The 14,493-nt window shown below is 41.8% G+C and overlaps 1 protein-coding gene across 28 annotated transcripts in view; it reads right to left on the bottom strand.

Moving 5' to 3' along the window:
* Nucleotides 1-14,493, bottom strand: part of KCNMA1 (potassium calcium-activated channel subfamily M alpha 1) — a 729,891-nt gene that overhangs the window by 37,978 nt on the left and 677,420 nt on the right. For 16 of the 28 annotated variants that reach the window (XM_047701856.1, XM_047701877.1, XM_047701876.1 and 13 more), the window contains one exon: nt 2,555-2,668. In XM_047701856.1, coding sequence (XP_047557812.1) covers nt 2,555-2,668 — 114 coding nt within the window. Of the gene's footprint in view, nt 1-1,714; nt 1,796-2,554; nt 2,669-14,493 lie in introns of all 28 variants that reach the window. The other 12 variants (XM_047701854.1, XM_047701853.1, XM_047701852.1 and 9 more) reach the window with 1 other exon arrangement.

Consider the following 14,493-nt stretch of genomic DNA (forward strand, 5'->3'; position numbering starts at 1 on the left):
CAGTTTTTAAAAACCTGGCTTCCCTCTATGCTTTTTAGAAGGCATTTGACTGGTTTGGTGTGATGCAGACCACATTCAGAACATGTAGGTAAATAGTAAATATTGGTGGGGTATAGGGAAGCGAGGTGGTCAGACAATGATGGTATGCTTGCTAAAGGTGGTATGACCACCAGGAAAATAGAGCTTAGTGCAGGTGGTAAGGGCGGTGTGAACACATGGAAGGTTGTCCGAACTCAGAGAAGAAATCTGGGGAGGGACGAAGGCTATGGGAGAGTCAGTTATGCTAACTGAATGCCTGCATCATTGCCTCAGATTTGGGGCCCCAAGCCTTCTCTTTTCTCTTCTCCTAATCACAAATCGAGATATCCTAGTTAGTTGGTAGCACACGAACTCAAAACAGAAAAAGAAATCCCTGGCAGTCGTGATTTTGAAATGCAGCTGCAGGTTTCTGAGGAGATATCTGGATGAATTTTCCAACCAGCGGTCTGGGCTGCACGAGCTCCCTGGCCTCTTACAACCCTTAGGTCCTGAAAAGAGCAATCCAGAAACCTAGGCTTTTAGCCAACTTCTCTAAACATGAAAAAGACACCTCTCCTGCTGCTGGAAACAGAAAATAGTGCGATACTCCTTGACCTGAGTGAATTTGTCCTGATAAATAGCTCCGTCTACAATAATGCAGTGCTGAATGGCGGACAATTTATTCCTTAGTTTCCAGACACCTCACAAGCAAGATGACTGTGTTAAAAGCCTGCTCTCTTATTTTGAAATATATTTGGGGGCCAAGAGAATGGCATGTTCATTTCATCTGTGAGTCATTGGAAGGCAGGTGCTCCCCACCTCCCCATCCACCCCTCTACAGAACAGCACTTCCACTGTCTCTATTTAGAAAATCAATCCCCAGTTCTGAGACCTGCTGTTGATGGGCGCCTTTTACAGAGTTATTAACCAAGTCACAGGGAAGCGTGAAGGGCCTGACAGATGTAGTCATGACCAGGACCCTTCATCTTCCTGGTAAGTCCACTCTGAATCTCTGGGAGGCTATGGACCAGCCAGGTAGGGGCCACAGGGCAGGGCTGGGCCTCAGTGGCCACTAACCCTTCGTCCTTGGCACCCTTCTTGAAATCTAGCTTTCGTAAGGAACTGTCCCCTAGGAACTGACTGCTTTTATGGCTTCAGGACCAGAGCTTCTGAGAAAAGGCCTCATAGGGGGAAAAAAAAAAAGGCAAATAAAGTCAGAATAAAGGAAAATAAACAGCTGGAGGGAAGGCTCCGTCTTAGGTTTCTTATCTTAAAATTTTTATATTTCTCCTTTGACTTCTCTGAGAGCTGTGAAGACATGTCAGTCAAACTGACAGCTTGTTGGAAGAGGACTATAAGGGAGAAGGCGGGAGAGCAGGGGGACACATGGAAGGGGTGGGGGAAGGCCCAGGCCAAAGAAAATGAATTAGAGCAAAGATGCTTTGGAAACAACTGCCAGGTCAGATGGGTGTGATCAAAGCTTTACTGATGCTGTGTGGGGAAAAAAATCATTAAGAAAGGCCAGAACAAGACAGTCGATTCCAACCAGAGCCACAAATAAAACACAGTCAAAGCAGTGCCATGGGGTAGTCTTTCTGTTACAGCCCATGAAAGAAAAAACAAGCCGATGAGAGTTGGAAACACCAACAACAGAACAAAAGGAGATACTGATGTGAAGGAAAACAGTGCTTCTTACCCAGTTCAGTTATCATTAGAATGTGCGTCCCACTGTTTTTTTCCTGATTGACTGATACCAAAGGCAACTTGCCAGGTTTAGCTAATTGGATACAGCATTTAAGGGTTGGGGAAAGGGAGTGGAGGAAAGTACAGAAAAAGAAGAGCGTGAGGGAGTAACAGAGGACACATTGTAACGTAAGGGGACCCAGCGCCATAGGTGGTTAGTAGTCTTGGTGGGGGGGAAGGCACCACTCAGCAGCTTTGCAAATTCACAGATGGTAGGAGGGAATGCCACTTCGGGATTAAAAGTTGCATTCCACTGGCCCGTGATCATGGCCATCCAAGCTCCATGATATTTCAGGCCAGAGTGGCATTCACGGACAATGGCCTTTAGTTGAGAAGTTCAGCTAGGATAGATGAAATGCCCATTGCTTCCACCCAGTTCTCAGAATGGGTCTGGCTTAGACCTGAGGCTTTGTACCTCAGTGGAGGGCTCTGATTGCAGGAGCTGTCTGGAGGTGCTTCCAATGAAAATCACCAGAAAGAGTCCATGGATTATGCCTTTCCTCCTTTCCTCCCCCTTCCCTAATTTATGTCCCAATCTCAAATCCATCATCTCAAGCTTCGTTGAGAACAGTGACCAGCATGAAGGAAACTGTCTATTCATTACGGAGGAAAGATAGATCAGTTTTCCTTTTGGTATTGTCATATTGTTACCCATACCTCTCTCCACCTCCCCCAAAACAAACCCTACTAAAGGCCTCTATGCTGAAGGAGCTAAGAAACAGGCTACCCACATACCCTATGTGGCTGGAAGAGAGGACAACAAAATCTGCCCAAAGCTGAGATTCACTCCTACCTAGTTCAGTAATGATGGGGATGTTGACCCCAGTCGTTATAGATGGTTGACGTAACATCCCGTGCACTGGGCTGTTATCTGGAGAGGATCTGTCCATTCCTGGAGGTGTGAACCCTAGTAGAAAAGAAAGAGAGAGGGAGAAAAGTCAGCGGCATGGAAAGCTTGGGAATACTATGAATAATATACATACACAATAAAAAATAGTTTATGCATTATTTACAGATCAACAATTAGCACTCACGGGATATACTCTTGTGTGTTGCTTTTGTGAAGTACAAAGTAGGAGGCCATTATAAATAATTCTAACCTGCCTTGATAGCTCCCTAAAAATGAGTCTCTACACCAATTACTGATCTTGCTCACAGATTTTTGTTCCCCTCACCTTCCAGACAGATAAGATTGTACCTCTGTGCCTCCATGTGACACAGAAAATGCTTTGGGCCATGATAATGTATACCATTGCTTCTGGTACAAACATTTGACTTTCTGCCCCCCGTCCCAGACTGTGGCAACCATGGGAACTTGGGTTACTTGGAGACGAAGACTGGGCAGCAGCTCTGGACAACAACCCAAACCACAAAGCATTCTGAGTGAGTAAAGAGGTGATCTGTGTTGCTCGAAGACACAGGGGATCATGGTGTTGTTGTTATCGCAGCATAACCTAACCTATCCTGACTATTACCATAAACTAACTGATTATTCTCTTGCCAGTGAATGACTCAAGTCAGAGATCTTGACAGATTCTGGTCAAAGGGAAGTGGGAAGATATTTGCTTGGGGGCTTTTAGGAAGTGTTTGCTTACTCTTAAAAAGAACACGCAGGAAGACATTCTCTTAAGAGATTCTCTCTTAATTCACTGGACGTTGCTGTTGTACCTGTAGTGCCTGGAACCATGGCAGCCATCTTGCAACTGGGATGGGCATCAGCTGAAGACAAAGCCAGTTTAATGAGACTGGCTGAATGAATGATGGAAAGACTTAACGACAGAAATAACTCCTTGAGGGAGTGTCTGGGTGGCTCAATCAGTTGAGCATCGGCTCTTGTTTCCGGCTCGGGTCATGATCTCAGTGTCATGGGATTGCGCCCTGCATTGAGCTCTGTGCTGGGCATGGAGCCTGCTTGGGATTCTCTCTCTCTCCCTCTGCCCCTCCCCTACTCTCTCATTCTCTCTCAAAATAAATAAATAAATAATAAAATAGAAAGAACTATCATTGAGTTACTGAATTAGCTAACCTTAGAGCCAAAACCAACTGACCTCAGTATTTCATACTACATGAGACTTTACATACAGTATATATAAATGAGATTATAATATATACTATGATAATGAGATCATGTGCATAGTTTATATATAATTATATGTATATGTACATATAATTTTTTTATCGTAAAAAATCCTGAGGCAGGATACATTGGTTTTGTACACACACACACACACACATACACACACACACAGAGTTTTATATGTATGTAATTGATTCTTCCACAACACAGGCTTGAGCTGTGTGGATCCACTTATATGTGAATTCTTTTTGATAAATATAATGTATCCCTATAAATGTAATTTCCTTATGACTTTCTAAATAACATTTTCTTCTCTCTAGCTTACTTCATTGTAAGAATATAGGATATAATACACACAACATACCAAATGTAGGTTCCTCGACTGTCTGTGTTTACCAGTAGGGCTCCACTCACCAGTAAGCTCTTAATAGTTAAGTTCTGGGGACTCGAGTTATGCATGTATTTTCAACTGTATGGGGGGGATGGGGGCTGGTGCCCCTCAACTCTCCATTGTTCAAGGGTCAACTGTATATATTTTTCCTTTTGCGTGAGCCCAAATGAAGAGTTTTCTTTTATTTTCCTCTGCGGCGGAATTCATTCTGACTACCACTCCCCTGGTTTGTCGCAGGTCCCAGAACTCCCCGACGTGCCAAACACAGACCTCATATAGTAAATGCGGGCACAGGACATTGGATAGTAGCCTACTTGGTTTCTGACTTTTGCCATTTGGGCTTCTCAGACCCAAATCCCAAGGACATGTTAAAATGAGCTTGGCCCAACCACGACTTCGAGGCTGAGCGGATGCCTCTTTAAGCATGTGCATAGAGACCTATAAACATGAGACATTTATTTAACCCCATATATTCATTTGGCGAAAATTAATTTTATCCAGGGATGGCAGTGGCAAGTGCTACCATCAACTCTGTGCTGGCTGTAAGACCCAATTTGCTCCCAACCTTAGAGGACAGGCAGACAGATGTTCACATTCACTTTGGTTTCTCTTCTTTGTCCTTGGGGGATTGGCTAGGTGGGCTTACCAGTGAATTAAAGATTTGCAGATACAAAGTCACTTGCTAAGTTTCCAAGGTCTCTTCCAAATAGGCCGTGTGGCCAGATCCCTGACTTGGTCTCCAGTATTGTGGCAGTGGTGGGCTGATTCTGGTTTACAGTTCATGTGAAGCTCCGTCTATCCGGACTGAAATGACAGGTGCTCCGTAATTGCCTGTTGTTTTCGAGGTGCATAATGCATGAAATGCCAGCACAATATAAAAGGGTCTCCCTATTTCCTGCTCTCCTGTGTATAAATTTCATACTATTGAATGCCATACTTTCAGAAAGAAAAAGTATCATTTATTGTTTGTTCCCTGATTGCACTTAATTTTACTCTTTATGTGGGTATACTGTGCACAGGGTAAGTAATGTCGAGTGACAGTATAATGTCCATCTTTCTAAACTTCGGAATGTGTGTCTTCCAGCCAACCACATAACCAAAAACATGCATTTTAAATGCTAGCTGTTTTCTTCCCCAGAATAGTGAGGGGGAAAACTAAACTGTTTCCATCAGAAGTTTCGCTCAAAAGCATGAAAAACTACAAGTGACAGCCGTGCAGATTCGGTGGATGTGACGTTTTTGAATTTCTTCAACTTGACAAGTAAACACCTTACATCGGTAATGCTATATGCATAATACATGGCCTGTATTTTGACATCCATCATCAAATGCTGACTTGAGAAAATACGGGTCTGTACGTCAAGGAATAGCACCCATAAAACAGGGAGAAATGCAGGTCACACGGTATTAGGAAAACTGTATTTCATTACAGAACGTGCAACAAGCCACAGCATCCTTTTATTTTATCTTATTTAAAGATTCCATTTTCAGCTGTGAAAAGACTCAACTCCTCTGCATGAAACCTTCATTTAGAAATGACATGCTTGCCTCATAGGCATATTTCATTTTGCTTTCATATTCCATTTTCCCCTTCAGTCGCCAAGCCTGGCTCCATTAGCATCTGCAACTGACAAACTATGGTGGGTGTCCAAGACATCTCTCCATTAAAAGTTCCTTCTCTTTCCTATGCATGACCCCAAGAACAGGGGGCTTTTGTTGGCAAGAAAACTTCAGCAATGATAAAGTCTTTCTCTTTTGCTCCTTCTCTAGCTACATATTGTTCACAGCAAAAAGCAGAGACAAAAGAAATAGATTTCACCTTTTTTTTCCCTCCCCCTCCCGTAGAGTTGTGTGAAAGATAAACAGAATTCATCACCATTGTTTTCTTAGAGGTCCTAATATGGAAAACCTGTGGTTTGAAATGACAGGACTGACCCAGATTCCCTAAATGACCTTGGAGAGAAGAGAAATTCAGGTCCCTTCCTCCAGAAGAGAGGAGGCACTCTGGCCTTTGATGGCATCTACCCTATTCGTCATAGCAGCCATTGATAAAGGGGCAGCTCTAAATTGTGTCCAGTTGTCTTCCTCCCTACCCCATCATTGTTTGCTGCATGGACACATCTTTGGTTGAACTTTAAGTCTCTCTACATAAAACATCATTCCAGTTCCACATGAGAGCATGGGCCCATAAAATATACTCCAGGGATCATAATCTACAACTGGAGAATGGTGAAATGAGCAAACTCTCCTTTCAATAGTTAAACTAACACTTGAGAAATTAATTTCAGAAACAAACACTTATTTTGCCAAGAGAGAGGACTAAGCATGTTGGCGTCTGAGAGATAGGATGAGAAGTTCTTAATCAGGAAAAGATCCAAGTTCAGTCACTCTTACGGAGATGGCCTCCTGATTCTTTAGATATATCCCCGTTCTCTCTGTTGAGCATGGCCAGGGGAGGCAAGTTTGGAGCTAAAAATGACTTCCAAAGATGACCTGATCTCATTAAAGTGAAAGCCCCTCCCCATTCCAATCCTCTGGGGCAGATGAGAGGTGCTTATGTTTCCTTTCCATTCTTTAGGCATTAGCCATAAATGGACCCAACACGCCCCCTCCTAAGCATGTGCACTCAGCATGCTATATGAGAACTTCAGGCCAGAGAATGAGTTTTCTATTTTTTTAAACTTCCTAGATTGTCTTTGGAATGCCTGCCCATAGAGAAGAAATGGAGTGGAATAGTTAGAAGTATGACCTTTGAAGTCAGATGTCTTGGGTTCAAAATCTGATTCATTTACTTCTGAGCTACATAACTATGAGCATAGCTCTGACTCCGTAAGCCTCTGTTTGTCTATAAACTGGAAGTATTTCATATGTAGGGCAATTGTAAGGATAAAATGAAATAGTGTATTCAAAACATTTAGTATAATGCCTGGTATAAAGCAAGTACTCAAAAATTCGACTACTGGAGATAATACTGCGCTAGGTACACAGTAAGTATTTGTGGAAAAGTATAGCACCCATCACCACTTCTTCCCTATGGATAAGGAATCGAGGAAGATTTTGGCATTTTTTTTTTTAATTTTCGTGTAGAGAAAACCCTACAAAATTAATGGTAAGGCAATGAGCAGTGTGAATCCATTTTTGTAGGAATAATTAGATCACTTCAGTGATAAAAATGAATTTCAAAATATCTAAGGATATAATTCAATAACTCAAAACTTTTGAAAGATTTTTGTGTAGGGAGATGGTTAGGATTTTCTTTAGGTACACTGAAAACAGGGGCCAGTTGTTGAGAAAGACTAAGAAAGTCTCTTAATTCCTTATAGCAATGGTAGAATCTCTCTGGAGCCTTCTTTTTTCAGACCTACTCTCCCCCTACTCTAATTATTTAGGAATATAAAACTTCCTTCTTGAGTTCCAAGACTCCTAAAATGGTTTTTACTACTCTCTGGCTTCTTTTCCAGCATTTGCGTTCCTAACGGTATGTGCCACTGGTGGGTTCAGGTGAACAAAATTAGCAGTGTCTGATGTTCTTTTCATGATATGGGTTATTCCCAGGAACTGGTAGCACTCAGCCCCCACAACAGATGTTACTGTAAGTAACTTAAGTGACCTTTAGTTAAATGAGACAAGGCCATTTCAGTTACAAAGTTAAAGAATTAACAAACACTGGGACCATCCCAAGAAGTTCAAGGAGAAGAGACAGAAGGGGATACAAAGGAGATCACCAAGGTTTTGTTTTTTTATTAGTTGTTTTGGGCATCTGTGTGCAGCATCCACAAGGTACCATGTGGTTGTAGGGAAAAAAAAAAAGGCAGTGGCTCAGACAAGATTTACACCATCAGGAATGGCTAGACTTCTAGACTTGGATTGGGTTCCAGGGTAATGCAGAGAGGAGTGCATTAGAAAATGAGGCTCAACATCACTGTCTATAGGGAAGTCAAAACAAAGGCAAGAGTGTTCTAAAACCAGACTGATTACGATCATTAGGAGTTAAGAAGATAGGTGTAAACAGAACTTCACGAAAAAAATTCACCAACACTTCTTAAGTGCTTACTATATACTGAACTCTGTTCTTGTAGTAACTATAGTTCTCAGAGCCATCCTATGTAGATACAACTATTTTGCTGGTGAGGAAACCGAAACACAAGGAAGGTACGTAACCGGCCCCGTGGCGCACATCTAGGAATTAGCAGATCTAATTAGCTGAACCTCGGTAAATTGACCCCAGGTCTCCTCTAAACCACCAAGCTATGTCTTCTATTATGTGTTAAAACTGAACTAAGGGCTTTTCATGAGCCACCTCATTTATCCCTCTGAACAACTCCATGAGGATGGGCACTGTTAACATCCCCATGTGGTAGATAAAGAAAATAAGATTCAGAACAGTCAAAGAACTTCCTCAAGCACAACCAGTTGGTAAACGGCAGATCTGGGAGTTGACCAGGCAGGCTGACATTGGAGCCCGTGGATAGCCATGTCCACGCTAAATTCCCCCTGTGTGCGCTGCTCCCTCCTTCTCGAGGGCTGACCCAGGTGGGCAATTTGGAGGCCTGAGCCAATCTCACGTTTTTGTTGTTAAGTCATAGGGCTGGACCTCACAACCCTGAGATCAAGACCTGAGTTGGTATCAAGAGTCGAACACTTGGGGCGCCTGGGTGGCTCAGTGGTTTAAGGCCTCTGCCTTCGGCTCAGGTCGTGATCTCAGGGTCCTGGGATCGAGCCCCACATCGGTCTCTCTGCTCCGCAGGGAACCTGCTTCCCCCTCTCTCTGCCTGCTGCTCTGCCTACTTGTGATCTCTCTCTGTCAAATAAATAAATAAAATCTTTAAAAAAAAAAAAAAAGTCGAACACTTAACCGACGGAGCCAACCAGGCACCCTGAGCCAGTCGTACTCTTTTGTGCTATTTAAACAATAGCAGATAACAACGGGACCCATTGTAGTTACACTTAACTTGCTTTGGTACGATAGCATGCACAACTCGGCACATATAATAAATGCTTTATTACGGTACTTTTCCATGGGGGAAAACACAAAGTACTTTCTAAATCTTCCCTGGTTAAATCCCCATGCTTTTCCAGGGAGAGAGAGAGATGGAAATTCTTATCAGTCACCTCCCCTAGAATAGATGGAGAAGTGAAGGTAAGTGCCTCTCCCACCCCCATAGATTTAACATAAAGGAATTGGTTCAAATGGTGGGCCAAATTATCTTTTATTGTGTGCATATAAATGACGGTTAGAAATCCATATGCTACGTTAAACTAGGGAAATAAATTAGGCCAAGTCATCTAGCTTTGCTGAGACAGGTATTCAATATGAAGTTGTAAAAGGAAAAGATCACCGTTAAAAATGATCTATAAAGACATGTTAAAATCAAGAGAAACATCTCATATTACATCATCTATGAGATGAATTAAATTTCCTGTTAATGCCAGGAAAAAAAAAATCCCAAAGTGAAATGTCAGATGAAGTGAAGATCAATAAAAATATTTTGATAAGGAAATGCAACAATGCTATTTAACACATGATTGGCAACCACTGAAACATAAATTATCCAAATTTCCCATTGCTGCTTATGGGAAAATTATGCAGATTAGAGCTTGATTAGGCTTATATCATGAGACTCAATTTGGACTTTTAATCTATTAAGCTCCAATAAATGAGGCATTTGAATAGCTCCCCTGAGCAAGTATAGTAATAGCCACAGTAGTCATTTTGCAGTATGTATTCCAACAAATTCTTCAGCAGCTGAAGTCAAGAAAATTCCGTTTAGAGCAGCATGACCGCTTTTGCTGCCTAACTTATAAGGGGACCATCCACATGCAGAGTCTTGATTTGGAAGACAGATTTTTGGAAGAGTCTGCAAGAGCAACCCAGTCAAGGGAAAATCTTAGTTGAACCTAGTAATATTCTTTTCATAGTAGTTTTTGGGACCTCCTACAAAGTTGGAGTCCCAGAGTCATGAAGGCCAGGCAGCTGACCAGTGTTGAGTCAATAAAAAAATGATAATCTACCAAGGCAGCATCTTCAGAGACTGTCCAAGGGGTACTCCGCCCTACTGCTTTCTGTTTAGGAGCCTGAGGTGTGCTAGCCCAAGACAGAGCACTGGAGGACAAAGTTTGCGGAGCTGGGGTGGGGGTCGGGGGTGGCGGGAATGTCTCTGCCAATTTCGACCAAATAGCTCATGTGCTTGGAGTGGATAACTGCTTCAAGCCTGATCCTAAAAACAGAACTTAGAAACCACATGAAGAGACAATTCTGAGAAACTTAAACCGCACCTTTGGGTCTCCTTGGCCTCTTTACCAATCACTCTATGTTGGAGACCCAAGAGCTTTGGAAATCCTCTAATCAATCTCTCCATTTCACAGATGAAGAAACTGAGGCTTAGAGCTAAGAAGTTACTGTACCCAAGGTCACGGAACCAGTTGGCAGAACCAGGATAGCTGATTCTTTGCTTCCAAGTCCTTCTCCACACAAGGAACCCATTCCATAATGGGTGGGGCGAGGTGGAGGGCAACATTGTCCCCACCCTGGCCACAGGAGTGACAACATGAAGACAGACAGTATGACCTCACAAGGTCAGCAAGATGGTCCCCCAATATCCTCGGCACATGGCTGGTTTAAGATGAATCTGTCCCCCAAGCTGGGGCCAACCTGTGCTCTCCCCAGGACTTGGTGTAAAAGACTATGGGTTTTTGCTGTGGTTGCAAAGCCAGGAGGAGGTAAGTATGGGGATGCAGGTGACCAGTTAGCCCATCATTAATGGGTGAAGAGAACAGGACAGAGCTCTGATGCCACAGGCACCTCAGTTCTATGATTCCCTTTTTCTTTAAGCCTTTTTTGAGTTGAACGTCTATCTCTTACTACCAAAATGTTCCAGACAGAAAATCAGTTTGCTTGGTGAAATAGCTCATGCATGTCTGATTTTGTATTAAAAGAAATAACTGTATCTTCATTTAAACTGTCCTTTCACTTCCATTGACTAGGCACAAAACCTGGGTCAGTGTAACCTCTATTTCTTCTATTTACAATAAGTAACATTAATATTGTTTGATGGTACTTTTTTGCTAGATACCATATTTGATGAATACCTCGGGAAGTTGACTCTACCCATTGTGTAATGTACTTTTTTTTTTTTTTTTTAGAATTTGTGTTTTGGGTCTGAATCCAACCAAAGCAAAATCAATCAACGAACCAACCAACCAAAGTTCTCTATAACTGTTTGCTCATTAAGTTTCATTAAGCAGGCAATGTCTTTCCTTAAAGTAAGCCTGAAGAGATGACTGTCCCAATACCTATCTCTCAAAAGAAAGAAGGAAGGAAGGAAGTTAAGAAGGAGGGAAGGAAGTTAGGATGTTGTTAGGAAGTCAGGAAGGAAGGAAGAAAGAAAGGAAAGAAAGGAAGGAAGGAAAGAAGGAGGGAAGGAAGGACAAAATTACTCATAACTCAAACACAACTAAAAACACACATTTGGAAAGAAATCTAGTATTTATCTGGTCTAATGTCTTCATTTGCCCCAGAGCTCATGGTGTCATAGTGAATTTTCCACAACTTGTCAATTGTTTTTTTTTTTAATCCCCTCTGCATTCATCTTACAACTTAAAAATAAGACAAACTTTGGCGATACAAATTAAATGACTTAAAATTTTATGTGCCCTTTGGCCTAAGCGATTTCACTTCTAAAAATACGTGTATGGCCATAATTTCCTTATATTAAAGATTTGGTTACAACAGTCTTCATTCATAGTTATTAAGTAACAATGTTAAATTGAAAACAACAGGAATGTTCTGTTTTAGGAAATTGATTATGTTAAGTATAACCCACTGGCAGAAAAATATTTAATAACAGAAAATGGTCATGAGGGGCGCCTGGGTGGCTCAGTGGGTTAGGCTGCTGCCTTCGGCTCACGTCATGATCTCAGAGTCCTGGGATCGAGCCCCGCATCGGGCTCTCTGCTCAGCAGGGAGCCTGCTTCCTCCTCTCTCTGCCTGCCTCTCTGCCTGCTTGTAATCTCTCTGTCAAATAAATAAATAAAATCTTTAAAAAAAAAAATGGTCATGATAAAATATTTTGTGGAAAAACACAGGTTATATACTAATATATGATCCCTTTTGAAGGGAAAATATATCTAACAGAAACAAGACTAAGGTATCAACACTAATACGTCCAAGGGGTAAAATTATAGGGAATGTGTGTTTTCTTCTTTTTGCTTATATGTACTTGCTAAATTTTCTAAAATGAATATATATTATTTGTGCCATGAGAAAAAAAATGATCAAAATGATAAATTAATAAAAGAAAAAAGCTTGAAAGCTCATGGGATCTTTATGACTTGAGATATGGTGGGTGGATGTACCCTGTTGAGCTCTAAAGATCCTTAGCATTATTTTGAGATCCCACTTGGTTTAGAAGTTGGGGGGAACTAAGGTTCTAGGATAGAAGTAACCAGATGAAGTTTACACATTAAAAGGAGAGTCCGCAGGGTGCCTGGGAGCTCCGTCAACTGAGCATCCAACTCTTGGTTTCAGCTCATGTCATGATCTTAGGGTCATAGGATTGAGGCTCACTGCAGGGCTCTGCACTCTGTGGGGAGTCTGCTTGGGATTCTCTCTCCCTCTCCTTCTGCCCTGTGAGTCTTCAGCGTTCCCAGGTCTCTTCTATGTCAACCTCCACTTTTTAAGGGCCAAACTCAGAGGAAAGGTCGTCGAATGCTCATACAGCTCTAAAGAGCACTTGGCACGTGGTGGGGGGGAGGAGCAATCAGAGCTGATATCCCACACAGAGGAGTGCCACCTACTGATTCTCATCCCAAGGCTCACCTACTTCAGAAATGCAGTTTCCTCTCTTCCTCCAAACCCAGCTCCTGCCCCTCCTTCACCACTCCAGGAAGCCTGCCTTGACTAACTTCTCTCTCACGTTTGGTTACTTCACAAAGACATCTTTTTCTGTACTTTTTCCATTTTCTATATTAAACTGAACAAATAAATTACTACAAATTATGTATGAATTACCACATTCTAATGTTTAAATGTTTTTTTCAGTGTCTTTAATGTTTCCTTTTTTTTTTTTTTTTGGTCTCCATACTTGTTAGGTTCTTCGTTTCAATAAAGCGTGGACTACGCCAGCCTTTTTCTTTATTATTATTATTAATCAGAATTCCTGTAATGGACCCTCCTTTTTTACTGCCACCACAAGAGGTCAAAGGCTGTTTTGCCACTAATATGGGGTCTCCTCTTTCATGCTGGATCACATTTCCAGTAAACTAGAGGCATGCTATGCCAGGGAAAAGGTAGACATATACATTGCAAGACAGTGATATGCAGTGGATACTAATAAAACACACAGAAACTTCCCCTGTGCTGCCAAGACTATAGCATTTCATTTCCATTACATCAATTTTTTTTCTCCCCCTTTTGTGAGCATTAATCAAAGAAATGCAAAGAGCTCATTAAAGTGATAGATTGACTGAAAATGTAACCGCCTTTACATTATAAACAGTTTCTTTATGTTCTCAGTGCTATGGGCTTTGTTTTCCAGCATTTGTCATGTAGTTCAAATGTCCTTTTACTTTTTAAAACACCAAATGCCAAATGGGCCCCAGTTGTTTGGTTTAATATGAACCAATGGCCAGTGTAGCAAAAACCAGAGCTACGAAATCCCAGGCAAACTAAAACATCCATATCTTAAGGGCACAGAAAATTAAGTAGCTGTAAGAGATGGATTTGCCAAGTGATCCAAGGCATTGCCAAGCAATTCAGGAAAAGCAGAATCCCATCCCCGACAACTTTCAACCAGCTGTCTCTGAAGGGTTCTTGAGACAGGACGCCTGGCTTCAGAGAGCAGCCCAGGTTCCAAACATTTGATAGTCCTTTAGCAGAAAGCCCTGTAAATTTTTTCTTTTAAGTTTTAAAGGCTTTCCTGAATATATGTTTCTGCTGGCAGATGAGTATATAACTGGGATCAGGTATGCCCCATACCCACAAATCTTCACTAAAGAAGAGGCTGATTGGTGCTAATTTGATTTTGGAAAAGTCATTTACACTACAATCAACATCCCTTGACCACAACGTGAGATGAACCATAACGCTGAGGTTTAAAAACTTGAATTCTGGAGCTAGACTGCCTGAGTTTGAGTGTTGCCTTGTTTGGTTTCTAGTTTTGTGATTTGGGGAAATTTTCTTAAATCCTGTGTCTCAGTATCTTCATATGTAAAATGGGAGAGTAATAGGTCAGATAGATTAGGTAAGTTAAATAATACAGGCAAA

This window comes from Lutra lutra, chromosome 14 (genome assembly GCF_902655055.1).
Source record: "Lutra lutra chromosome 14, mLutLut1.2, whole genome shotgun sequence".
NCBI lineage: Eukaryota > Metazoa > Chordata > Mammalia > Carnivora > Mustelidae > Lutra > Lutra lutra.